Genomic DNA, 27,684 nt, shown 5'->3' with positions numbered 1-27,684 from the left:
TTTACCACAATTGGAAAAATTTTAAGCTAAATAAAATAAGCGTGAATACACTTGTGAAAGAATAATATTACATACTAGAATATTACAGTACATAACTTCAAATATAAATTTAAGTATGGGAAAAAAAAAACCATGATCCAAAAGAGAAAATTCCAGAATGTCACAGATGAATAATCTTCAAAGGACAGTGAAAACCGTAATGTCTGCCTTCTTAGAAAGTGCAGTCTGTCATTCGGAGGTGTCCCTCAGTCTCACTTCAGAAGACTTTAAGACTTTTTCCAAATCTTTATTTTTTCACGTTCCTTCTTCTCCTATGTGTGGCTTCTCTGTTTTAATTCACTGTGATTTAAAATATTTTTTTTATTTCCATTGCATTTTATTGCTTGTGTTGTACATATTGCTTCTGTTTATTTTGTAAGTATTAATTTTAAATTGTGTGCTTTTGCACTCTAAAACTAAAATTGACATTCTCATATACATGACATGTAACACAGTTTCCTCTCGGACTAGTATTTCTGAAAAATTTCCTCACTCCACACTCTCAATTAACTTTCTGAGAAAGTTTGATGCAGAAATTACACACTTTATGGGATTTTCAAGATTATATCCTAGTGGTCAGATTTTCCTCCTTACATTTAGCTGTATTTTCTCTTCCTTATTTTAACTGTATTTTTTGTTTTCTCAGTCCCATTGGGATAATTGTTACCCTTCTAGAGACACAAATCAAATACTTGATTGTTCCCTGCGCTTCCTCCTCTAGGCTAAGTTGCATTTTCCATTGGATTTTCTAAAGGTCTTTTGTTATCAGATATCAGATTGTGATCAGCAGGCAGGATATTAGAGAGCTTGGGATATGACAGCTCACAGAAAGGATAAGTCTCCAGGTCAGATATGATACCAGAGTAAGGTTAAATCCTCTTGATTAGGTAAGTGAGTGAGTGGGCCAGTCCCCTTCTAATAGTTGGTGAAAAGAGAAAAGAACTGGGACTTAGAATATAACCCTGGTTTCCAGAATCCATGGTAATTGTTCTCCTTGGAGGTGCTGCTGAGACTCCTTTGGGTGCAGGAAAGATTCAGAAGAACCTACACTAGGAGACCAAAGAAAGAAGGGGGTGCAGAATTTCAGATAAGAATATTGGGGGAAAGTATAGATAAGGCTTCCCAGGTGGCACAGTGCTAAAATTTACAACTGAGCACTCACGCACCATAAATAGGGCACTTGTTCAAGTTATCAAAGGAGAGGTCTCCAGAGGTGTAGTCAAGGGAGATTCTAACGCCCTAGAGACATCTTCAGGCAGTGGAGGCCTAGAGGAGAGGAAATGGCCCAGTACTCATTTCCATAGCAACCCCTTATCCCAACTCATTCTCAGATAATACAGAGACAACTTCTTCAGAATGCTGTCCTTGGCAACACTCAAGGCCTATCCTGTCCTATCCCTAACCTCCGCCTCTCAGTACCACCCTCCTGAGACAAGCCCCTCCCGTCCCAGCTTGCGAAGGAGGCCATCAAATTGTTGCAGGACATCTGGCTGCGTGACTCTCTGTAGGTCACAAGCTTGTTTCCCTCAGAAAGGATTCGTTCTGGGTGAGCTGTTTTTGAATCCAATGTCTTATTCACTACAGAGAAAGAAAATCCATTCTGATAATAAGCAACATAGGAATACTTTAAAATATTAATTTCATGATATTAACATCCAAACAGGGAAAAAAGATACTATGACTTAAGAAAGTTAAAGTGGAAGAACTTTCTAGGGCTCACAAAATCACCAGTATATGAGAAGCCCTTCCTTCAGAGCAAGGAAAACTGATAAGTAAATCATCGTATTTTAATGATCTCAGTGAAATCAGTTCATGCTGACAGAATCCAGTTAAGTCTCAGCTTCAGAGCAAGGATGTCTATGCCATTTTTTTTCTTCCTCTCCCTCCACTAGATCACCTGGGAATGTGCACTGGGAGATTAAATTATTATCTTTTATTCCTTTTGCTTCTGTTATTACTGTAAATTGATCTCATTCAACACTGATCCTCAATTACATGCATGTAAGCCATGGACTCTCATGTTTCATTAATTACTGAATATCCACTGGATGCCTTTCTGCTTCAGTGTCTGCTGAAAAGGTTCCCACTGCAAAGCCTGTTCCACACTGTTTCTGTTCTCCTAACTCACCTTTTCTGCAGTTTTTCCTCCAGATCAAGCCTACAACTCCAACAAGAAGAAGAAGAAGCAATCCCCAAATCAGCAGTATGTTCCATGAATAAATCATCCTTGACTCTGAAAAGGAAGCCCCAGAATCACATTAAATCCTGAAACTGGGAGAATTTCAGGATTTTTCTTCTCATCTGAGCGGCTCCTAGGCTGCAGAGGAGGATGAGAATTGGCCCTGTCCAGAAGAAAGTTGGTCAGTTGCTCCCTGCTCTGCACAAGCTGAGGAGAGACTAGAGGTTCATGCTAGCTTTCCCATTAGCCCCTCTCAGAAACACACACATTTCTCCCCTTTCTCTTTTCCAACTCTATCATCACCACAAACACTGGAACAGCAAAGGTGGCAAAAAGATAAATTTACCGAATCTGCAGCCATGAAAATGGTGCTATGGAAAATTAATTTCTAATCTGGAAGAAAACCTGTCATGAGGGGCAGGGGGAAGTGATGTCAATGTTTTTGCGTTGAAAAAGATACAGTGATGATAGAGTCAATTCTTGGAATTTAGTAGCTGATGATATAACCATATAACCTTATGGCTTTAGAGGGGGATTTCAGGGAGAAGCTTAAAAGAGTAGAATCTATAGATGTCTTGAAGACCAGCTTTGCAAGAGATAGCAATAGACTTCATCAGAAAAGCAAAAAAAATAGAAAAGCAGTAAAATGAGTAAGTCTTGGTTGGTCTTCGTATTTAATTCAGAAAGCTGAGAGGAGCACACGGAATCACTAACCTGAAGCATAAAAAGTTGTCTTTTTCTCCTCGCCGAGAAGGGGGCTGCTGATGGAGCAGGTCACATTCACAATAGAGCTGTTTGTGACCAGTAGAAATGCCTCCACTTGAAATAGCCCCTGGCTGCCTTGAGTTAGGTCCTGGGAAAATGATGGTATTGTGTTTCCTTCCGTGTCCCTCCATTGCACTTGGGGCTGTGGGAACCAGCCTTCTGAAGTGCACTTTAGCTTTACTTCTCCATCCTTTGGTCCCTCTATGGAGATTTGAGGGGAAGAACCCAGACCTGGGAATAAAGATCAAGGAAGGCAACTGAGAGCCTCTGCAAGTGGTTACATGGTCAGTGATTTCACTGCAAGGGGAGAGAGGGGTTCAGAGGCTTGGAGCAGAAAGCGAAGCTTACAGGGGTAAGCGAAGTTTATACGCCACTTAGGAATGAGACTAGCTGGAGCCTTTGTTTCCTTTTGTTTGCATATTTTTATGTTTTGTATTCCTAAAATCATTCTGGGACAGATTAAAGGATGCAATAAATTTCAAATCCAATTTTTATTCTTCTATACCCCAAAAATTAACTCTGATAAGGTCATGAATCAACATGGCCAGAAAAACAGATAAGAGAATATTCTCAAAGAACAAAATCTTATAAATACATGTTTCCAATGGTAGAAAATTATGAAGTTCATTAAACTTGTTAACTTGTGCTCCCATGGAAGTTTTCTAAACATATTTATTAATTTGGATACACCACCTGTGGGAGAAACAGATTATCTGTGAGTTAGGCAATGTCCTCATAGCAGTTGCCAACCTTAGAAAAATCAGTTTTCACCCACAAACATAGACAGAGGGAAATCATGATGCAGGGGGTGATCTTGTCCCTCCTCGGTCCCTGCCAATACTGTCGACATTTTTATTTTTTTCCTATATGGTAGATCTGTTGGGTTGGCCAAAAAGTTTATTTTTAAGACATGATGGAAAAACTTGAGCAAACTTTTGGCCAACCCAACAGTTTAACCTTCAAATTACCATATTTCCTAATAACTACATCTTTCCCAATATTTTAGTAACATACTGAAATAATGAGTCCTGTGTCGTTATGGAATAAGAATCTCACATTTCACTAGAGGTATGGCCACATTATGGAGATCCTGGGAAGGATACAAATTCTACACACAAAGAATTAGGTCTGGTCCATTTGAGTTTGTGGACGTTATGTATCTATGATAGCTCCAGCATGTGGGAGAATTTACTGTACATTTGGTGAGTGAATGGACATTAAGAAAATTTCAGGTGCCAGAGAAATTTTCCAGGACCCAGCAAGTTAAAAGCAGTAGGAACAGACATTGAATTCAGAACATCTGTCTAAAATCCTTACCTATGATCTTCAGATCCAAATCGGCCTCTTGGTAGACCCCGTCTTTTTCAAAAAGGCACCGATACTTCCCATCATCTGAAGTCCTGGTGTCATTTATCTGCAGGGTCAGCCTCCCCTCACTGATAGCATCACTCAGCAGCGCAGTCCTCCCCCGATACTCTGCCATCTGCTCTCCAGCCACACGGGCCCCATCCGTATAGACGTAAACAGCAGGATGACGGTGGGATCGGACCCACCGCACCTCCATGCTCTGTGCATCAGTCTTTGGGGCCAGGGAGCAGGTTAACTGTATGTCTTCTCCCACTCTAACAAGGATGGGCTGGGAAGGTCCAATCACTTTTAAGGAAGCTGTTAAATACAGCAGACAAAGCACAATGGAAGATTCAAACTGGAGCAAATAGTGTCATCTGCAAGAACATCTCAAATAGTGTTTAGGACTCGGGACATCCAGCGGAGGGGGGCCTGAGGTTCAAAGGTATTCTTTACAGAGGTGGAGATTTGGTGGAATCAGGATAGAAGTTGCCCCTGTGCAAGGCAGAACCACCCCTGGTTGCATCTGAAGATTATCACTTATTAAACCCACACCTGCAGCCCTTTCCTATAATCTCATTTAGTTTATAGACCCATAAGAAAATAATATTGCAATTAAAATCAAATTAACATTTTATCATTTCAAATTTGCATGACCTTAAACTACTTCTTAATCTGTGTATGCTTCAGTTTCTTATACTACAAGACATATATGTCACTATCAAAATAAAAAGGTTTGCCTGGAGTTAAACCTTCCCTGATAGCTCAGTTGGTAAAGAATCCTCCTGCAGTGGAGGAGACCCCAGTTCAATTCCTGGGTTAGGAAGATCCCCTGGAGAAGGAATAGGCTACCCACTCCAGTATTCTTGGACATCCCTTGTGGCTCAGCTGGTAAACAATTCACCTGCAATTTGCAAGACCTGGGTTTGATCCCTGGGTTGGGAAGATCCACTGAAGAAGAGAATGGCTACCCACTCCAGTATTCTGGCGTAGAGAATTCCATGGACTGTATAGTCCATGAGGTTACAAAGAGTTGGACGTGACTGAGCAACTTTCACTTTCAAAAAAAATAATCCATATATAAAGGATTACAATGATAGCAATGCAGTGTGAGTGAGGCAAGAGATTCACGACCTGAGGTTATTGGAGCCAATCCCATTATAGACCTTGATAATGGCAACGAAATGAAAATGAGGTGGCTTTTTAGTAATGAAGTATGAAGAAACACCTCTAGCTTGTTTTATAATACCTTATAAGTCAGATCCAGTCATCATATTTCAGTGCATCAAGGTCCCACATATGTGAGCCTCTAAACACACACTAGTCAGTGTTCTCAGGTGATCTTGAAAAATGTTATAATGATCTTATAATGCTATTTTTGCCTAGAATCTTGCCCAGTATTCTTGCCTGGAAAATCCCATGGACAGAGGAGTCTGGTGGGCCACAGTCCATGGGGCTGCAAAGAGTTGGACACTACTTAGCGACTAAACAACAAAAAGATAATTTATAATAGAAATCCAGGCATAAATGTGTCACTTGTTTGTGTGAGGAATCGGAGATCAAAGGCAAAATGTCCTCATTATGTATTTCATAGGTAATCTTCTAGGTACTTCTCTAGAAACATAATTCTAATTTTCAGATTATTCTGTTCTATTCTTGATAAAATTTGTCTCCCAGTTATTTCCAGCATGCTGTTTGCTTTGTTTTGCAATTTTACTTAAAACATATTATTTCTACTTTATATGTACCTGTTAAAATCTAAACACAAATGTAGGAGTCAGGATAAAAAAGAGCTAGGAGTTTGCTGCTATTTCTCCATCCATGTGTCTTAGGGTAATAAAGCAGACTATTTCCTCATCTCTGTTATCTATATGAGGTTTTTTTTCTTTTCTCCTATCCATGGGCTGTGAGAGACAGTGAGAGACAGTGCACTAAGTCGTGTCTGACTCTTGCGACCCCATGGACTGTAGCCTGCCAGGCTCATCTGTCTATGGGATTCTCCAGGCAAGAATACTGGAGTGGGTTGCCATTTCCTTCTCCAAATAGTTGGACACTACTTAGCAACTAAACAACAAAAAGATAATTTATAATAGAAATCCAGGCTGTGGTACATATTAAATCTCAAACTAGATTGCCCTACCAGAGATTGATAATTAAGAGCTAAAATTGATTATTCCCCAACTGTAAAATGATGATAAATCTATTCACCTTTTAAATTATTGGAAAAAAAGAAAATAACTCCCCAAAATCATTTAGCATCATGCTGGGCATGTGATTATCATTTCAAAAAATTAGTTATTATTTTTATAACCAATAACATTTTCCAGAGCAGGAACTAGGATTTCAGTTTCAGGACTTCTATAGAAATCTTGGTTTGCCAGCAGCCTCTGAGCTCTAAGTCACAAGCTCTAACAACACAGTGGCAGCTTTGAACTCCCTGATCTCCTCTCTATTACCAGCTCATCCTCAAGGCTCCTGAGGGCAGAGCCAAGGGAAGTTCTGGTCTTTTCATCTTATTTACCTTTGGTCCCAGAAGGCATGCACCACTTAGAAACAACAGGACATCAGACTGTACTTTGTGTGCTGGGTCTCCAAGGAGCATGTCATTTTGATTCAAATAACTCAGAGAAATAAGAGGATCTTCCTAAGGGACAGACATGTAGGCCAGCCTGCCCAACACTGGCTGGGTTTTCTGAGCTGTAACTGACAAGCTTTGCCAGTCAAGCTTTCTGTCCGCCCCAGGAGGGAAGGGATTTCAGTTGGAGGGTAAGGCTTATCAGGGCACAGTCTACAGAGTTATCTTATCTCCTCAGTCTACAGAGTTACCGTTGACTGTTCCAAGGTCCTTCTCTTTATCTTTATGGCCCAAAGGGGTCCAAAGTATCACACTAGACTCTGGCAGAGACTGGAGTGTGCTCTCCACCTTAATTTTCCTTGAAAACTCCTGTATGGGCTGAAACCTAACGTGCACACAGGCACCCACACACACCTTCACACATATTCCTGTACCAGGTGACTTAAAGGAGAGCAGGGTATCAACGGAAGGAGAAAATGAGCAGGTGGGTAGCAGACTGGTTTTTATGGGCTCAGAGAAGAGGTCACAGAAAGGAGGAGAGGGGGGAAGATACAAGACATCAAAGGAGAAACTGAAAGAGGCTTAAAAATCCGTTGGTTATTGTTTAAACCACTTATCTTAGGTACCATAAAATACCTGCAGTCCACCTAGTAAGTAAAGAAAAACAGGAAAATGACCACCTGGAGCACAGGGTCCCAGGCTGCATCCAGGAAAGTCACAGCTTCCTCCCAACAGTGATGAGGTCAGGCCCCCAGGGGTGAAGAGCAGGTGCAGAAACCATAGCAGGGCGAGAGGGTGCAGGCGTGGAGGGGTGAGGACCTCCAGTATCACGACAGCACTGCTTACTCACGCCCAGAAACTCACACCAGCGGTCCCGTGCCGTCCCCTACACACTCCCCCTCCTTCCGCCCAGTGGGGCAGAGCTTCCGTCTGCACCCGTTTTAGGCATCCGTCTGGGGCTCGCGGGGGTCCCCACGGACACGGAAGGTGGCAGGTTACGCAGTGTAAAGGTGCCTCGTGAGACTGCGCTTTGCTGGTCCCTCCAGTACTAAGGTGAGACTTGGGAAGATCATGCCCCAGGTTCTCATCTGGGTCACGAGGTGTCGCCTTCGCTGTGTGTGCTTTGTCCAAGGAGCATCGCCTTCCTCAGGGGTGGAGGGAGGGCAGAGGCTCATGTACACTCATGCACACCAACCATCTCTGCTTACCCATCTCTGTTTGGAGTTTTTCTGGAAAAAGAATGAGAATAACATATCAAGGAATTTGTTCTAAGAGAAAGGAGAGAAAATATTTCCTCCCCCTCCCAAAAAAACGCAAGGTCTACATTTTCTCAAAACAGTTGATTCATAAGAAAGAAATAAAATGTAGAAAAATAATGACATTTTTTTTTCGCCTGGTAGTCCAGCTATTTTTCCCTTTCTCTGCACAAGAATGTTCTCAATTCTACCACCCCATGGTTCTGCTTGTTTCTGCTTATCTTTAACATATTTAACTATTGTATTGAAACAATAATATTATTTTTAATAAATGCAGGCCCCTTGGGACAAAGAGCAGGTGCAGAAATCGTAGCAGGGTGAGAGGGTGCAGCTGGTGGGTGAGGCCAGTTATCACGATGGCACTGCTTACTCACACTAGAAACTCACACTAGCTGTCCTGTGCCTTCCCCTAGATACTCCCTCTCCATTTCATATATATGAAAAGTGTATTTTTATACCTTTATCATATGTGGACAAAGACAATTATCACCCATAATTACAAACTGAGAGGTATATTAATATATGCTTTGTAATTATATATACATATGTATATATATTTGACTCCTTTTAACAGCAACATATAACATTTAACTTTTTCCCTATAACCATTTATGTAAATAGCTATGTACTTACATCTTTATATCTAAATGTAGAGGGTGTCCCAAAAGTCTTAGTGCAATTTTAAGTTATTTAAAGCCAATAATCTTTTAAATACTGTTTTAAATACTATTTAAATATTAAATAGTATTTAAATTTAAATAGTATTTTAAATACTGTTTTTCATCAATGCTATAATGTATAGTAACATAAGACACTTAACACTCCACTGTTGTATTGGGTTTCTGGCTGCTATTTTTGCTGCTATTTATAAATGAGGCTATAATAAAGATGCATTACTGTGTAAATAGTTGTCTCCATCTCTGATTATCTTTAGATGATAAGTTCCTAGATGTAACTGGCAAAAATACAGCACAAGAAAACATTTCAGTTGAATGAATAGTTGTATTTCCTTCACAGTGTAACACATACTTGTGAGAAAAGAAAATTAATAAAGAAGAAAAGGCAGAATCCAAAAATAAATGGAATGCCATTAACAATATAGCTATATAGTGTATGTATATCTCCAGCCATAAATGTTTTATAGTTTTTAATGCATATTGGTGCTTCCCTGGTGGCTCAGATGGTAAAGAATCCACCTGCAATGCAGGAGACTCGGGGTCAGGAAGATCTCCTGAAGAAGGAAAATGGCAACCCACTCCAGTATTCTTGTCTGGAGAATTCCATGGACAGAGGAGCTTGGAGGGCTACAGTCCATGGGGTTGCAAAGAGTCAGACATGACTGAGCAACTAACACACACACAATGCATATTACTAAATATTAGATATTCTTCTTGACTAAAAAATATTAGGTGCTACAGAACAGTCCCTTCAACCTTTCCTACTAATGGGAGCATCTTGATCCTAGATGCAGAGCACTGACCTGGGATGGAGACGTCTGAGCCCTTATCCTCGGTGAGTGAGGGGTTGTGGATGAAGCAGGACACAGCCTCTGTAGAGGCATCCCTGACCACAAGAGTGCTTTCTACATAAAACAAGCCATCTTCATCTTGGAAGTTATAATTAGAGAAAGTCAGCAACTTTTCTCCCTTGATGTCTTGCCAGGAAACCTGAGGTTCCGGGAACCAGCCCTTTGCAGTGCACACAAGCTGGAGTCCACTTTCCACAGATCCGTCCATGTGGATGTAAGGGTCAGACCCCAGACCTGCGGTAGAAAGACACAGCCCTGAGTCCCGGAGCCCATGGAGGCACAAATCACAGAGCTGGGAGTCCAGTGACCTTGCTCATAGGGAGAGAGCAGAACTTCAAGGCTCTGCTGAGCAAAAGGTGGCCCAAAGTCCTCCTCCCATTCAAACTGGAACTCACATACACTTTATACCTTAGTCTGGATCTTTAAATTCTAGCATATGAGCAGTATTTTCATTCAGACTCAGACAGGAAAATAAGAGTTACATAATGACATTTTGCTTCTGTCTCTAGCACTGCAAACTAAGATTTGTTACAATTTACTCATGAACTCCCTTGTGAGACAGACTTTGCCTTTTTCATCTTAATATTATTATGTCAGGCACTTGGACATGTTGGATGATATCTTGACTCCAATTTAAATAGAATATTTACTGTAAAGTGAGAACTCTTCTCCAGAGAGAATATTCTTCCCATTCCTTTTGTTGGTGGTTGTGACCTGGGGGAGAAAACAGATAACCTGGGGTATGCAAAATGGGAAGTCTCATGAGGACTTTCTGTATCTAAGCATTCCGTTCCATGGGAAATGTTTTTGAGAATCCAAGTTTTATATAATCATGAAGTTCTTTCTCTATTCAACACAACTCTCAAACCCAAACAAAGGGGATTCTATTTTCCATAGATGACAATTTTGTTTCTACCACTTGTTGAGAACAGAGACCCATTTTCTTCACCCAGAGCCTTAGAAAATGCATAGCTTCTTTTCAGATGTACCTGAAAGTGAAATGCCTTGGTACGGGCCCTCCCCACTCCATATCTCAGAAGTTTGTGGATTCTTTTCATCTATCTTGAGTCAACTTGAACTTAATAACAGTAATAATCACACATAGGTGTTGAGAAAAAGAAGGTGTTGGAGATCAACCTCGTAGGGGAGCAAAGAAGAGAGCAGCATCAGTTAGAGAGGTTAAATTCTCCTTAGAACAATTTTCCTGATAAGGTAAATGGATTTGCCTAATTTTTTCTTCTGGGCTTCCCTGGCGGCTCAGTGGTAAAGGTAAATCTGCCTGCCAATACAGGAGATGTGGGTTCAATCCCTAGGCTGGGAAGATCCCCTGGAGAAGGAAATGGCAACCCACTCCAGTATTCTTGTCTGGGAAATCCCATGGATAGAGGAACCCGGCAGGCTACAGTCCACGGGGTCACAAAAGAGTCAGACACGACTTAGTAACTAAACGACAACAGCAATTTTCTCTTTAGCACATGAAGTAGTTACTCCTGCCAGGGAGCCATATGATCCATTACTTTCAGATATTTGTTTTTCCACAGAGTGATCCTTTCTTCAGTGCAATTTATTTCTTCCAACCCCTTCCTGCTTTGCTAACACAAAAGCATCATGCAGGTCCTTGCCACTCACAATGGGTATGTCTCCAAACCGTCTGTGAGCCCCAATTTCACTGAACACTAGTATCCATAATCTCCATAAAAGCACAATGTTCTTAACCTCTGCTGTCTCATCATTAGCTTTTTAACTGAAGACAGCGTTACTCAGACAGTGAGTTCACATCTCAGTGACTGTGTATTTGAGGCTGAGCACAGAGTCGGACACGACTGAAGCGACTTAGCAGCAGCAGCAGAGAACAGAGATGCAGGGCTTGTCAATTAGACTCGCTCACACAGCAGCTGACTTGCCTTTGCACACTAACCCGTATGGCATGAATTCTTGCCTCAGCAAAATTGCTAATGACTACGTGTCATCAATTTTAAATAATCCTCAAGAATAGCCAAAATTGTCTAAGTTAAACTTGGGGAAATTGTTTATAACTGAGCTCACTTTAAAGCCTACAGAACCACTTGCCTCCAAAAGAATCAGAAGACTGGACATCAGCAATTGCCTCCATGATTAAAAGAGAATTGTTCAACTGGAAATGAGCTTAATGCAAGTTAATATACCTCGCCTTCTGAGAGCCTGTGTCTTTCCCCAGATACTCACTGGCTACTTGGAGTAGCAGGCTTGTTTCTGCAAGGTAGTTGTCATCTTTGACACGACACCAGTACTGCCCATGATCAGATGGCTGGAGGCTGTGAATCTTCAGAGACACGCTTCCCTCAGTGATGCCGTCTTCTATCCACTCTACCCGGCCTCTGTACTCCTCCATCTGTATCTCCGTTACTTCATCTCCATCCCGATACAAAAACACAGGAGTGCTAGGCTCCGAGCGGTACCACCTCACCTCCATGTGCATTGCGGTCCTCTTGGGAAGGAGTTGACAAGTGAGGAGGGCATCTTCCCCGACCATGGCCAGGATAGGATGGGCAGAACCCGTCACTCTGAAGTCATCTACAAAAGAGTGACACAGAGGAATCGGGAGATGTCACCTGAAGGAGCAATACGATTGCTTTGGGATGTCTCCTGTATCAAAACAGAGGCACCTGGAGGAGGGGAGGTTTTATTTTCAATGTTTTAAAGAAATCCAGCCATTATGATATGTATGTTTGGTGGTTACAGAGACAATCTTGTGTACTGAAAATAGCATGTAATTAAAAAACCTGAGTACGAGTGCTGAATCAATCACTTACCAGATGTGTGATTTGGAGAGAAACCCATTGTTCTCGAGAAATTGATTTGCAATCTCAATTTCTTCATCTTTAAGATTAACAATTACCACCTCTACACTGCTTTTATTCTCAAATAAGTTAAAGTGTAAACTGATTTTCTAGTTGAAAACTTTATTAGTTAGTGGCTTATTTTATATTTTACAGTGATTTATTTTATAGTTAGTAATTTCACAGAGGATGAGACAGTTGGATGGTATCACTGACTCAATGGACATGAGTTTGAGCAAACTCAGGGAGATAGTGGAGGACAGGGAAGCCTGGCATGCTGCAGTTCAGGAGGATGTAAAGAGTCAGACGTGACTTAGTGACTGAACAATAACAATTTCACTTCAGTGACTGACATTGTAATCACTTTTCCTAAATTTTAGGTAATAGATTTATTCAATAGATTTTTAGGCTTTTCAGAATTGTTCTTGTCTTGTCCTAAGTAATGAACTGGATTTGTTTTGTTTTGTTTTTCTCTGAAATAGGCAAGATTCCAATTACTAGGGCTATGTAAAATGCAGCTTTTGCAAGGATATTTTTGGCAGATTTAAGGCAGTGATTAGTATAAAGAGTTCGAGCCTTTTGATAAAATTTTAAGTCATGTTTGACTTCTTTGTTATCTACAAATTGAAGAGATGTTTCATAATTCTGCATGTTCCTATACTTCCTAATTTCATGTCATGTATATTATGTTTTTTTCTCATCCTAAAATATTCCAGGGCCAGTTGCACTTTCTCTGTGCAGATCCAAAACTCCTAAGAAGGAACTTCATCTTGTTGAGTTGTTGTTCAGCATCAAGTTGATGGTGCTCACTATGGAACACAGGTGGATATCTGCTGGTATTCTGTGTTGATGAAATCTGAACATAACACTAGAATGCAAGTTGTGCCATCTGGGTGAATTTTACAGCTTAGGAAAGTGCATCACTAAAGAGGAGGGCAGCCTCACCACATCATATAGCTCCTGGCAGCCTCTGTCTGCTGCTGCTGCTGCTGCTAAGTCGCATCAGTCGTGTCCGACTCTGTGCGACCCCATAGACAGCAGCCCAACAGGCTCCTCTGTCCCTGGGATTCTCCAGGCAAGAACACTGGAGTGGGTTGCCATTTCCTTCTCCAATCATGAAAGTGAAAAGTGATTCTGATGTCCTGTGCCATGATTTTTTCCCACCTTGTCATCCTGCATTTTATTGGGGGTTCTGATGCTACCCACTGACTTTGACTTTTCACAATCTGTTTTCAAGTTACAATATTTCAACCAAGAAAATTCAGCTACCGAGATTTCCAAGCCCATTTCACGAAACTCTCCTTCAAGTTTATTTCCATGTATTTTCACACTGTTTAATTTACGGTAAGAAGCAGCCCCCTTTCTTGCCCTGCAAGAGTTATCCTGAATAGAAGCAGGAGAATGAATGACTCACCATGTTCCAGGTGCTGATTCAAGTGTTTTTCATGTACAGCCTCATTTAATCTTAAAGCCCATGTGAGCCTATGAGATACAGTTAGGTTGTTATTCTTATCTTAAGGATGAGAAAACTAAGGCAGAAGGTATTCAAGTAACTTTCCAAACATAACACAGCTGGAGGAGAAAGAGGTCTTTGTGGAACACAAGGGCTTTGACCCCTGGATCCCCACTCTTAATATTATACTAGCTCTTTTGAATTTGGAAGTCATCACCCAGACTGGACCTCTGAGACGCTGGAATATATGGTAAAGGGAAGAAGAGCATCCTACCTGATTGCTTCATGCTAAGAAGCATAAAGAAGAAGGAGGCAAACACACCAGACAGGCTGTATCCAGGAAGCTCCACCATCCTCCCTGGGGTAAACACAAGAGAAAATACAACTGTACCTAAGTGTGGCTGTAATACACAAGCGCTTCTGTGGTTTCCAGTGGTTATGGAGACATAACAGGGAAGCAACATCAACATCTTCCACAATCAAATGATGAAATGGGCTTGGCTCCCTTTCTCTGCTTTTATCCATCATTTCCAACCTCTTACTTACACTGTTGTACTTTATGCTATTTGGGGCACTTAAGGTAGACTTCTGATTGAAATGAAAAGATCTTTGGGGCTAAAGGGACAACGATGCTTTGATTACAAAAAGTCTCCTTAGGTCCATCTATTCTGAGCATGCAGAATTAGAGAGCATTCAATTACTTTTTCTCACCCCTCCCCTTTCAGTTTGTCCTGCAAAGTCCTTCATCTCTACAGTCTCCTGGGTGTAAAGGAAAGAGCAAGAAGGCATCATAAGCAGGACTCTCACCAGGAGAACACAGGGGCAAGGGGATGCCTTGTAAAGTAAAGAAAATAATAGTGGAAATGGTGATACAGAAGAAGATGACCAAGGAAATGACCTTCAATAACCTTTCAGTATCATCTTTCTGTATCATACTGAAGACACATGGAAGTGAATAAAAGAAAAAGCCTAATTGGTAGAGATGGGCAAACTCAACATGCCCATTGTAACCAACAACATAAAAATACTTCCACACAGTTAAAATATTTTAAAACTACCAAGATTAAAATGCTAGATTTAGTTTTGGAAAATGAAACACTCAGGCTGAAAGGTATCTAAGATTTTAGTCTATCAGCTGTGTTAAGAATCTTATGGAAAGAAAAACTTCACACCAAATATAAGAACTTGCACAAGGGCAATAAGTTATTGCTTCCCCCCACCCCCACCCCGTCCGCCAAAACTAACACCAATACGATTTTATAGAGCAGGAGGGAAAATCAACACTCATCTGAAATGGAGATGATGAACCAAATGGTCCAGGAGATTGTGTTTTCTGTATTATGACTGTTTATGTTCTAAAGTGATACACTGTTGTTGTTTGTTGTTGTATCCAACTCTTTTGTGACCCCATGGACTGTAGCCTGCCAGGCTCCTCTGTCCATGGGATTTTCCAGACAAAAGTACTGGAGTGGGTTACCATTTGTTTTTCCAGGGGATCTCCCCAACCCAGGGATTTGAACATGTGTCTTCTGCGTCTCCTCCATTGCAGGTGGATTCTTTATCCCTGAACTTTCAGGGAATCCCCTTTCATCTAAAATATCTCCAGAAAATGTGATTCAAGCCCAGCCACAAAACCACAATACCTGAAAGAGTGGTCAAATATTTTCGGAAAATGAGCCTGAGGGTTAGAAGACAGCATGGAACAGTAGTAGTTTGCTGCTTGAAAAGGATCAGTCACGTCCCCTCAGCTGGAAGGAAATTACCATCTTGACTTCTTAACTCCTTCTCAGAAACATGTTGTTCCAGCAAGTAAAAGCTAAGAAAACCTGCAAAGTCCATGCCAAAGTACCATCACTCACTGAGGCAGACTAAGAAGGACCCACACTTGCTACAAATCAGTTGGTAAGTTTATGTTCCTTTAGACTCTTTATGGAAAGCAGAGAGAAAACTGGCAAAAGTACTCTAGGAAAAGGCTGTCCAAACCAGGAAGCTTTCAAAGAAAGCTGTGAAAATGCATATTAACCTTCAATGAGGCTCAGAAAGAGATTGGTGAGAGAGTATAAACAGGGAGAATAAATGCCTTAAACCAGGGTTCTCGGTGGGGAGGGAGGAGGGTTTGCCCTTGGAAGGCATTCGACAATGTCTGCAGATATTTTTGGTTGTCACACCTAAGGGGAGGGGGACATATAATGAGTACCAGCCACCACTGCTGCTAAACATCCTACCATGCACAGGAAAACCCCTACAGAATCACCCAGTCCCAAATGTCAACGAAAAAAGAGTGAAAGCTGCTCAGTCATGTCCAACTCTTTACAGTCCATGGGATTCTCCAGGCAAGAATACTGGAGTGGGTAGCCTTTCTCTTCTCCAAGGGATCTTCCCAACCCAGAGATCAAACCAAGGTTTCCCACATTGCAGGCAGATTTTTTACCAGCTGAACCACCAGGGAAGCCTAAGGATACTGGAGTGGGTAGCCTATCCCTTCTCCAGGGGATCTTCCTGACCCAGCAATCCAACCAGGGTCTCCTTCATTGCAGGTGGATTCTTCATCAGCTGAGCTACCAGGGAATCCTAGTGGCAAGGAAAAGAGCTGCCATAGACCATCTGCTATCAGCATGCTGAAAATATTTGACACATTTTTTTTTGTTTTTTGTAAATGAATAACTGGACTTACATTGTAAGCTTTAAATCAAAGCATTTTAATTGTAAGCTTTTGACATCTCTGTATTACCATTTGAATGTAAGCCAAGATTCTTCTGAAACCACCATTGATATTAAATGTGGTAAACTTGGATATTGTCAAGTGATATGATAGGGTATGCATGTGTTTCATCAAATTCTTAAAATTCCATATTTCATTTCATTTTCTGGATAAAGTGCAACTATTAGGATGAGATGATAAGCAGTAGTTTGTACTTAGGCGATGGGTAAATAGCAATTCCAAATTTCAAGATCTACATATGCACTGTTCAAATTCGTGCCAAACAAAATTACAAATTGCCACACAGTAGGGGTTGTTAGAAGATTTTCTTTTTTCAGTAAAAAGCCTCAAAAGTTAAATTCTCAAAATGCCATGTAACCATAGTAATCAACTGGTAATAATGAATTAAATCAGTTCGTGAAGTTTGAAGCCTATTTATCTACACAAACTTAAATACAGTGACTTTTTATAAAGTAAAGTAACATGAGATTTCTCGGAAACAAGGTGACTTTGTGTTTACCTCCATGACCTTGAGAATCTTACTTTACTCCTTGAACCTCTCCTTTCTCTGCTCTGAAGGGGACAATCATTCATAAGATTTTTCCAGAAGGAGGAGCTAAGATGGCAGAGGAGTGAAGGAGGAGCTAAGATGGTGGAGGAGTAGGACGGGGAGAATACTTTCTCCCCCACAAATTCATCAAAATAACATTTAAACGCCAAGCAAATTCCACAAAACAACTTCTAAATGCTAGCAGAGGACATCAGGCACCCAGAAAAGCAACCCAAGTCTTGAAAAGGAAGTAGGAAAAAATATAAAAGACAAAAAAAGAGACAAAAGAGGGAGGGATGGAGTTCCATCCCAGGAAGGGAGTCTTAAAAGAGAGAAGTTTCCAAACACCAGGAAACCGTCTCACTGCCAAATCTGTGCCAAGCCTTGGAAGCACAGAGGGCAACATAACAGGGAGGAAAAATAAATAAACAATTAAAACCCGCAGATTGCGAGCCCTACGGTAACTGTCCCAGCGGAGAAGCAGCGCAGACGCCTGCACACACCACTAGCAAGCGGGGGCTGGACAGGGAGGCGCGGCGCGGGCTGCATTGCTTAGAATAAGGATCTGGCCTAAATACCCCGAGCACTATCTGAGCGAAATAATTTGGGCTAGCAAAGCAGACTGTGGGATATCTACCACGCGAAAAGCCAGCCCTAACCTAAGACACCACCAGGCCCGCACATGGAACAAAGGACTGAACAGAGATAGCGGGCTGCAGACCTTCCCCCTCTGGTGACAGGCACCCAGAACCGGAAGGGGGCAATCGCAGCCCCAGAGAGACATTATCTATAAAACTGTAAGCAGGCTTTTTTGCTAACTAAAACTTCTTGGGGGTCTGGACGGTCAACATCCACCTGAGAAGGTGCGCCGGTTGTACACCTAGATAACCAAGCGGTGGGGAGGCAATAAGTCGCAGCAATCGCGCTCGCCCAACACCTCATCACCTGAGCTGCTGGGACCTGGGAAGGGCACAAAACGCAGGTCCAACAGAGTCTGCGCCTCTGAGGACTACCCGAGTGCCTGAACCTGAGCAGCTTGGACCCGGGAGATGCAAGCAGCCCAGGGCCGGCCACAGATGGTTCCCAGTGGAGCAACCTAGAGCCTGAGCAGTGTGGGCAGGGAGGCTACATGCACTGTGAGCGGGGGCAGGCCCAGTGTGGCTGAGGCACTGCGAGCACACGCCAGTGTTATTTGTTTGCAGCGTCCCTCCCTCCCCACAGCGCGACTGAACAAGTGAGCCTAAAAAAAAAAAAAAGTGTCCTCCACCGTCCCCTTTTTGTCAGGGCAGAAAACAGACACTGAAGAGACCAGCAAACAGAAGTAGCTATAACAGAGGGAACCGCCTTGGAAGCTACAGGCAATAGATTAAAACCCTGTGGTTAGTACTGACTACATAGGAAGGGGCCTATAGATCATGAGAAATATAAGTCAGACGAAGGAACTAGCCGAAAATGAACTGACCCCACAATACCCACAACAAAACCAGAGAAAGTCCTAGATATATTTTTACTATTTTTATGATCATTCTTTCTTTCTTTTTTTTTTAATTTTAAAAAAAATTTTAAGTCCTCTATTGTTCCTTTAATTTTCACTTTTATAACCTGCTATTACTTTGCAAAAAAAAAAAAGACCCTATTTTTTAAAAGCAAACTTCATATATATATTTTTTATAATTTTTGTGACCTTGTTTTTTATTTTTTCTTCTTTTCTTTAGCATTGTATTTTTGAAATTCCAATCTTAGATTTTTAATTTTAGCTTTTTGGTATTTGTTATCAATTTTGTACCTATATTTTTCTTATAATTTTTGTGACTTTTTTTTCCTCTCTCTTTCTTTCTCTTCTTCTTTATATAACATTGTATATCTGAAATTCCAAACTCTACTCTAGATTTTTAATTTATGCTTTTTGGTATTTGTTATCAATTTTGTACCTATATTTTCTTTATAATTTTTGCGACTTTATTTGTTTTTGTTTGTTTGTTTTTCTCTCTTTCTTTTTTTTTAAATTGTATTTTTGAAATTCCAAACTCTACTCTAGATTTTTAACTTTTGCTTTTTGGTATTTGTTATCAATTTTGTACCTATATTTTCTTTATAATTTTTGCAACTTTGTTTGTTTTTGTTTGTTTTTTTTCTCTCTTTCTTTTCTTTCTTCTTTTCTTTAACATTATATTTTTGAAATTCCAAACTCTACTCTAGATTTTTAATTTTTGCTTTTAGGTACTTGTTACCAATTTTGTACCTTTAAGAACCCAATCTTCAGTACCCATTTTTCACTAGGGAGCGAGATTACTGGCTTGACTGCTCTCTCTCCCTTTGGACTCTCCTTTTTCTCCACCAGGTCGCCTGTGTCTCCTCCCTAACCCCTCTCTACTCTACCCAACTCTGTGAATTTCTGTGTGTTCCAGATGGTGGAAAACACTTAGGGAACTGATTACTGGCTGGATCTGTCTCCCTCCTTTTCATTTCCCTCTTTTATCCTCCTGGCCACCTCTGTCTCCTTCCTCCTCCTTCTCTTCTCTGTATAACTCCGTGAACATCTCTGAGCGGTCCAGTTGTGGAGTGCACATAAGGAAGTGATTACTGGCTAGCCCACTCTCTCCTCTATTGATTCAACCTCATCTCATTTGGGTCACCTCTAACTCCCTCCTCCCTCTTCTCTTCTCCATGTAACGCTGTGAACTTCTCTGGGTGACCCTCACGGTGGAGAAACTTTTCATCTTTAACATAGATGTTTTATCAATGGTGCTGTATAGAAGGAGAAGTTTTGAAACTACTGTAAAAATAAGACCAATAACTGGAAGCAGGAGGCTTAAGTCCAAACCCTGACTCCAGGGAACTCCTGACTCCAGGGGCCATTAATTGACACGAGCTCATCAAACGCCTCCATACCTACACTGAAACCAAGCACCACACAAGGGCCAACAAGTTCCAGGGCAAGACATACCAAGCAAATTCTCCAGCAACACAGGAACACAGCCCTGAGCTCCAATATACAGGTTGCCCAAAGTCACCCCAAAACCATAGACATCTCATAACTCATTACTGGACACTTCATTCCACTCCCAAGAGAAGAAATCCAGCTCCACCCACCAGAACACCGACACAAGCTTCCCTAACCAAGAAACCTTGACAAGCCACCTGTACAAACCCACACACAGCAAGCAAACTCCACAATAAAGAGAACTCCACAAACTGCCAGAATACAGAAAGGACACCCCAAACTCAGCAATTTAAACAAGTTGAAGAGACAGAGGAATACCCAGCAGGTAAAGAACAGGATAAATGCCCACCAAACCAAACAAAAGAGGAAGAGATAGGGAATCTACCTGATAAAGAATTCCGAATAATGATAGTGAAATTGACCCAAAATCTTGAAATCAAAATGGAATCACAGATAAATAGCCTGGAGACAAGGATTGAGAAGATGCAAGAAAGGTTTAACAAGGACCTAGAAGAAATAAAAGAGTCAATATATAATGAATAATGCAATAAATGAAATCAAAAACACTCCGGAGGCAAAAAATAGTAGAATAACAGAGGCAGAAGATAGGATTAGTGAATTAGAAGATAGAATGGTAGAAATAAATGAATCAGAGAGGAAAAAAGAAAAACTAATTAAAAGAAATGAGGACAATCTCAGAGACTTCCAGAACAATATTAAACGCTACAACGTTCGAATCATAGGAGTCCCAGAAGAAGAAGACAAAAAGAAAGACCATGAGAAAATACTTGACGAGACAATAGTTGAAAACTTCCCTAAAATGGCGAAGGAAATAATCACTCAAGTCCAAGAAACCCAGAGAGTCCCAAACAGGATAAACCCAAGGCAAAACACCCCAAGACACATATTAATCAAATTAACAAAGATCAAACACAAAGAACAAATATTAAAAGCAGCAAGGGAAAAACAACAAATAACGCACAAGCGAATTCCCATAAGGATAACAGGTGATCTTTCAATAGAAACTCTTCAAGCCAGGAGGGAATGGCAAGACATACTTAAAGTAATGAAAGAAAATAACCTACAGCCCAGATTATTGTACCTAGCAAGGACCTCATTCAAATATGAAGGAGAAATCAAAAGCTTTACAGACAAGCAAAAGCTGAGAGAATTCAGCACCAACAAACCAGCTCTCCAACAAATACTAAAGGATATTCTCTAGACAGGAAACACAAAAACGGTGTATAAATTCAAACCCAAAACAATAAAGTAAATGGCAATGGGATCATACTTATCAATAATTACCTTAAATGTAAATGAGTTGAATGACCCAACCAAAAGACAAAGACTGGCTGAATGGATACAAAAACAAGACCCCTACATATGCTGCCTACAAGAGACCCACCTCAAAACAGGGGACACATACAGACTGAAAGTGAAGGGCTAGAAAAAGATTTTCCATGCAAATAGGGACCAAAAGAAAGCAGGAGTAGCAATACTCATATCAGATAAAATAGACTTTAAAACAAAGGCTCTGAAAAGAGACAAAGAAGGTCACTACATAATGATAAAAGGATCAATCCAAGAAGAAGATATAACAATTATAAATATATATGCACCCAACACGGGAGCACCGCAATATGTAAGACAATGCCGACAAGTATCAAAGGAGAAATTAACAATAACACAATAATAGTGGGAGACTTTAATACCCCACTCACACCTATGGATAGATCAACTAAACAGAAAATTAACAAGGAAACACAAACTTTAAATGATACAATAGACCAGTTAGACATAATTGATATCTATAGGACATTTCATCCCAAAAGAATGAATTTCACCTTTTTCTCAAGTGCACATGGAACCTTCTCCAGGACAGATCACATCCTGGGCCATAAATCTAGCCTTGGTAAATTCAAAAAAAATGAAATCATTCCAAGCATCTTTTCTGACCACAATGCAGTAAGATTAGATCTCAATTACAGGAGAAAAACTATTATAAATTCCAAAATATGGAGGCTGAACAACACGCTGCTGAATAACCAACAAATCACAGATCAAAAAAGAAATCAAAATTTGCATAGAAACGAATGAAAATGAAAACACAACAACCCAAAACCTGTGGGACACTGTAAAAGCAGTCCTCAGGGGAAAGTTCATAGCAATACAGGCATACCTCAAGAAACAAGAAAAAAGTCAAATAAATAACCTAACTCTACACCTAAAGCAACTAGAAAAGGAAGAAATGAAGAACCCCAGGGTTAGTAGAAGGAAAGAAATCTTAAAAATTAGGGCAGAAATAAATGCAAAAGGAACAAAAGAGACCATAGCAAAAATCAACAAAGCCAAAAGCTGGTTCTTTGAAAGAATAAATAAAATTGACAAACCATTAGCCAGACTCATCAAGAAACAAAGGGAGAAAAATCAAATCCATAAAATTAGAAATGAAAATGGAGAGATCACAACAGACAACACAGAAATACAAAGGATCAGAAGAGACTACTATCAAAAATTATATGCCAATAAAATGGACAACGTGGAAGAAATGGACAAATTCTTAGAAAAGTACAACTTTCCAAAACTGGACCAGGAAGAAATAGAAAATCTTAACAGACCCATCACAAGCACGGAAATTGAAACTGTAATCAGAAATCTTCCAGCAAACAAAACCCCAGGTCCAGACGGCTTCACAGCTGAATTCTACCAAAAATTTAGAGAAGAGCTAACACCTATCCTACTCAAACTCTTCCAGAAAATTGCAGAGGAAGGTAAACTTCCAAACTCATTCTATGAGGCCACCATCACCCTAATACCAAAACCTGACAAAGATGCCACAAAAAAAGAAAACTACAGGCCAGTATCACTGATGAACATAGATGTAAAAATCCTTAACAAAATTCTAGCAATGAGAATCCAACAACACATTAAAAAGATCATACACCATGACCAAGTGGGCTTTATCCCAGGGATGCAAGGATTCTTCAATATCCGCAAATCAATCAATGTAATACACCACATTAACAAATTGAAAAGTAAAAACCATATGATTATCTCAATAGATGCAGAGAAAGCCTTTGACAAAATTCAACATCCATTTATGATAAAAACTCTCCAGAGCAGGAATAGAGGGAACATACCTCAACATAATAAAAGCTATATATGACAAACCCACAGCAAACATTATCCTCAATGGGGAAAAATTGAAAGCATTTCCCCTAAAGTCAGGAACAAGACAAGGGTGCCCACTTTCACCATTACTATTCAACATAGTTTTGGAAGTTTTGGCCACAGCAATCAGAGCAGAAAAAGAAATAAAAGGAATCCAAATTGGAAAAGAAGTAAAACTCTCACTGTTTGCAGATCACATGATCCTCTACATAGAAAACCCTAAAGACTCCACCAGAAAATTACTAGAGCTAATCAATGAATATAGTAAAGTTGCAGGATATAAAATCAACACACAGAAATCCTTTGCATTCCTATACACTAATAATGAGAAAACAGAAAGAGAAATTAAGGAAACAATTCCATTCACCATTGCAACGGAAAGAATAAAATAGGAATATATCTACCTAAAGAAACTAAAGACCTATATATAGAAAACTATAAAACACTGGTGAAAGAAATCAAAAAGGACACTAAAAGATGGAGAAATATACCATGTTCATGGATTGGAAGAATCAATATAGTGAAAATGAGTATACTACCCAAACAATGTATAGATTCAATGCAATCCCTATCAAGCTACCAAGGGTATTCTTCACAGAGCTAGAACAAATAATTTCACAATTTGTATGGAAATACAAAAAACCTTGACTAGCCAAAGCTATCTTGAGAAAGAAGAATGGAACTGGAGGAATCAACCTACCTGACTTCAGGCTCTACTACAAAGCCACAGTCATCAAGACAGTATGGTACTGGCAAAAGTGATGCTGATGTATAGAACAGTCTTTTGGACTCTGTGGGAGAGGGAGACGGTGGGATGATTTGGGAGAATGGCATTGAAACATGTATAATATCATATATGGAACGAGTCGCCAGTCCAGGTTCAATGCACGATACTGGATGCTTGGGGCTGGTGCACTGGGACGACCCAGAGGGATGGTATGGGGAGGGAGGAGGGTTCAGGGTGGGGAACACATGTATACCTGTGGCAGATTCATTTCGATATTTAGCAAAACCAATACAATATTGTAAAGTTAAAAAATAAAATTAAATTAAAAAAAAAAAAAAAAGATTTTTCTGGCTGTATCATCACCACTTGACAGACAAGGAAGCAAGGCTCAGGGCCCAAGCACAGCTTCAGACAAGACAAATGAGTAATATGATCCTGGTTTTCTAAGGCTTAATCTAGAGCCCCTTCTTCATCCAGCCTGCTTCATTGCAATATTGTGAGGCTCAAATACACTACGGCAGCACTTTGAAAAACACAGGGTGGAGTGAGTACGAAATACCAGTAGGGGTGTTACAACAAGAGGCAGAGCTTCCCTGCCAGGTGTCTCTGCGCCCCGCTTCCTCATCTTAGTCAACTCCCCCGTCCTCATCCTCCCTCACCAGGGACTCTCCAGTCCACTCACGTCTCCCTCTTTCCCTCAGGGTGAAGGCAGGGGGCTGCTGGGGTTTCTCCTCACCTGGTCCCCGGTGTACCCTTCATCCACAGAGCAGGTTCCACCGACAGGTCAGAGCCTGAAGTGCTGCCTGGAGCAAGAATGGAGGCACAGTCAAAGCGGGGGAGGCCCCCCAGGTCCCCTGGGCTGTGGGTGAAGGAGGTGTCAAGCCGCCTCCCCCAAACTGAAGGAAAAGCCAAATGCCTGAAGATGAAACTGCAGTCAGAATCACATCTTCACCTCCTAGCTGTAATCCTTTGAAAAGTGAAACGCGGGTGGCAAGTGAACTTTGACTGGGTTTAGTATGAGTTCTTCAGACCTGCAGACCAAAAGGTAACGTTTACACTTTCATCTCTTCCCAGAAAGCCAGGCCCCACCTCACATCCGGCCTGGGGCGCCTTGGCAGATCCTCACAGCACCTCAGGCTGGCCGCCTGTCTAAACAGCCGCGCTACCTCCCCACACGTTAAGGACTCCCGCGTATTGTCAGGTCTCCACGGGGCTTAAAGTTGGACGCAAGACTGAGTATCAAGTATCCTTCCCCTCTTCTAATGATGAGAAGCCCGAGGCCCAGAGATAGGAGCTACCTTCTCCAGGAACAGAGCGCCAGGCCAAGGTCTCTCCCTGCTAGTTTATTGCTCTTTTAACGTTGGTTCTTTATCTCCCTTTGATGGGTAATAAAGAGCTTAATTATTACAGACACTGAACCAAAGAAATTTAAAAACCTTTTCAATACTATGTTTAGGCACAAAAATTATAATGAGGGAACTATATCACATTCATTGTGTGTGTGTGTGTGTGTGTGCGTGCGCGCACGTGTACGCGCACATTGGTTTAACTTAGATTTTCCTTTAAGTTCCCCTTAAGTCCATTCCTTGAATCAGAGGGCAAGTATCGCTGGGATCTGCGTACTTGCTTTAATCGTGCTTCCCAGGTGTTGCATTTTTTAAACTAATTGAAGGTTTGTGGCAACCATAAGCCAAACAAGTCTAATGGCGCCATTTTCCCAACAGCGTTTGCTCACTTCATGTCTCCATGTCACAGCTTGGCAATTCTTCCAGTATTTCTTTTTAATTATTATTATATTTGGGTGGTGATCTGTGGTCAGTGAGCCTTGATGGTACTCCTACCACTCACAGAAGGCACAGGTGATAGTTAGCATTTTTTAGTAATAAAGTATTTTTAATTAAGATATATAGCTTTTTAGACATAATGCTATTGCACACTGAATACACTACAGCAGAATATAAATGTTAATTTTTATAAGTTCTGGGAAGCCAAAAACTTTGTGTGACTCACTTTGTTGCCATATTCGCTTTATTGTGGTGGTCTGGAACCACACCCACAGTATCCCTGAGGTATGGCTTCTCAAGAATTAAAAAGTTCTCCAAGACAATTCAACTGTAAATATTCATTTCAATATAAAATGTAAGCATATGCAACATTACTATGTGAAAGCATTTAAACGAATTTTTTTCCTGAAGTTTCTCCCTCTCCCCTGATAAGGTCTGCCCACATTTGGGCTAGCTAACTTGAGATTGCTATTCTTAATGAAGAATTTTTCCCCTGCAATCTTTAGTGCAGATAACGACCTTTCTCGTGGTGAATGATGGGTTTGAAGAGGAGAAAAAAAGTAATTAAACCTTGGTGAAAACTCCTTTACCCCATTTCTCTCTCTCGATGAGGGTGGAGGGGACGCTGCCCCACTTCACCTCTGGTTCCCAGAATGGCAGTGATGCCATAGGCGTGTCTCTGCAACAACAGCCCCAAAGAGCAGCAGCAAAGGGAAAGCTACTCGAAGCAAGAAGAGGTGGACCCTGGAAGATTCAACTCTTAGAACGAAAGATCACTGCCTCGAATGTTGGCATGGATGATACAGGAAGAGGAGAGTGATGGTATGGATATAACAGTCATCGTCACCCATTCGGGAAGGACAGGGACAACCAGGGGCAGTGTGACCATGACATACAGTTGGAGTCATCATGTAAATATGAGGACTGCCTTCTCCAGCAGTCCTGCACCACCTCCTGCATGGGGACTTAGAAATAAGCCTGGGCAGAGAGGGCTGCTTTTAAATTATTAATGGTCAAGAAAGTCATGGAGTATTCTGGAAATTACTAGATTGACCCCTTTGCTCTAAGACATGATAGGGCTTGACACAAAAATTCGGATCGGTAATAGGAAAACAGAACTTTATTTTTTCACAGTCAATTTTGCGGTATCAAAAGCTATTTGTTACACACATTCTGTATCATCTTGATGGTATGTAAAGTGCTGGGACTTTCCCAGGACTTTAGGACTTGTCTTTGCATTGTGTTAGAGATCAGACACATTAGTACCCACTGACCACTTAAAATAAACTCTGCTTAAAATTGTATGCATCTCTTCACAAAAAACCCTTACGTATGCTTTCTCAAGGGGACACCAGTTTTGAAATAAGAACTGTGCCGTCAATTATGCTGTGATTATGTTGTTCATTTTGTGTAGGGACATGCTGGTATTTGAAAGAGAAGGGCATGACAAACTGCTCATAACACTAAGGAAAGCAGGAAAAGTGAGGATTCAGAGAAGGCGGAAGAATACAAGGAAATGGTGTAATTCATGAATATGACCACGAGAGGGCAGCAGAAACCTGTTCACTGTCCGCCTCCAAGGGCTTCTGTTCAAAATCTAACTCACTCCAGACCCTTTCTCCCCCAGATGCTGCTGTCTTGTATGATACACATTCATGACTTTCTCAGCTAGTAGATAACAAAAGGAACCCTGAGCTTAGGATGCCTGAGATTTAAATTCTAGGTTTGCTATAAAGTAGGGCAAGCTTCTTTAGTTATACACTACTCACATTAAAATAATCCTAAAAGTGTAGGATGAGAATATAACTGTGAAAAAAAATTCCTATTTAGGTCTTAGGCTTCATTA

General features: G+C 40.9%; 1 protein-coding gene across 1 annotated transcript; it reads right to left on the bottom strand.

Moving 5' to 3' along the window:
- Positions 1 to 1,025: 1,025 nt before the first annotated feature.
- Positions 1,026 to 25,346, bottom strand: LOC133236431 (butyrophilin-like protein 2). Its single transcript, XM_061398454.1, has 10 exons — positions 24,791 to 25,346; positions 24,028 to 24,118; positions 14,236 to 14,319; positions 11,895 to 12,242; positions 9,642 to 9,923; positions 8,114 to 8,134; positions 4,301 to 4,648; positions 2,933 to 3,214; positions 2,168 to 2,272; positions 1,026 to 1,088 (listed from the first exon to the last, which is right to left on the bottom strand). The coding sequence occupies exons 3-10, from the start codon at positions 14,312 to 14,314 to the stop codon at positions 1,084 to 1,086; spliced, it is 1,470 nt and encodes a 489-aa protein (XP_061254438.1). The 5' UTR covers positions 14,315 to 14,319; positions 24,028 to 24,118; positions 24,791 to 25,346; the 3' UTR covers positions 1,026 to 1,083.
- Positions 25,347 to 27,684: the final 2,338 nt, after the last annotated feature.

Source organism: Bos javanicus, chromosome 23, assembly GCF_032452875.1.
Source record: "Bos javanicus breed banteng chromosome 23, ARS-OSU_banteng_1.0, whole genome shotgun sequence".
Classification (NCBI taxonomy): domain Eukaryota; kingdom Metazoa; phylum Chordata; class Mammalia; order Artiodactyla; family Bovidae; genus Bos; species Bos javanicus.
Note: the sequence above shows the minus strand (reverse complement) of the source record. Positions and strands in the feature narration are given on the sequence as shown.

Coding starts and splice junctions, on each gene's coding strand:
- LOC133236431 (XM_061398454.1), bottom strand. CDS start 14,314: ATGGTGGAGCTTCCTGGATACAGCCTGTCTGGTGTGTTTGCCTCCTTC. Junction 8,135..9,641: donor CTCAGACGTCTCCATCCCAG/GTCAGTGCTCTG, acceptor TTCTTTTTCCAG/AAAAACTCCAAACAGAGATG. Junction 3,215..4,300: donor TTTGGATCTGAAGATCATAG/GTAAGGATTTTA, acceptor CTTTATTCCCAG/GTCTGGGTTCTTCCCCTCAA.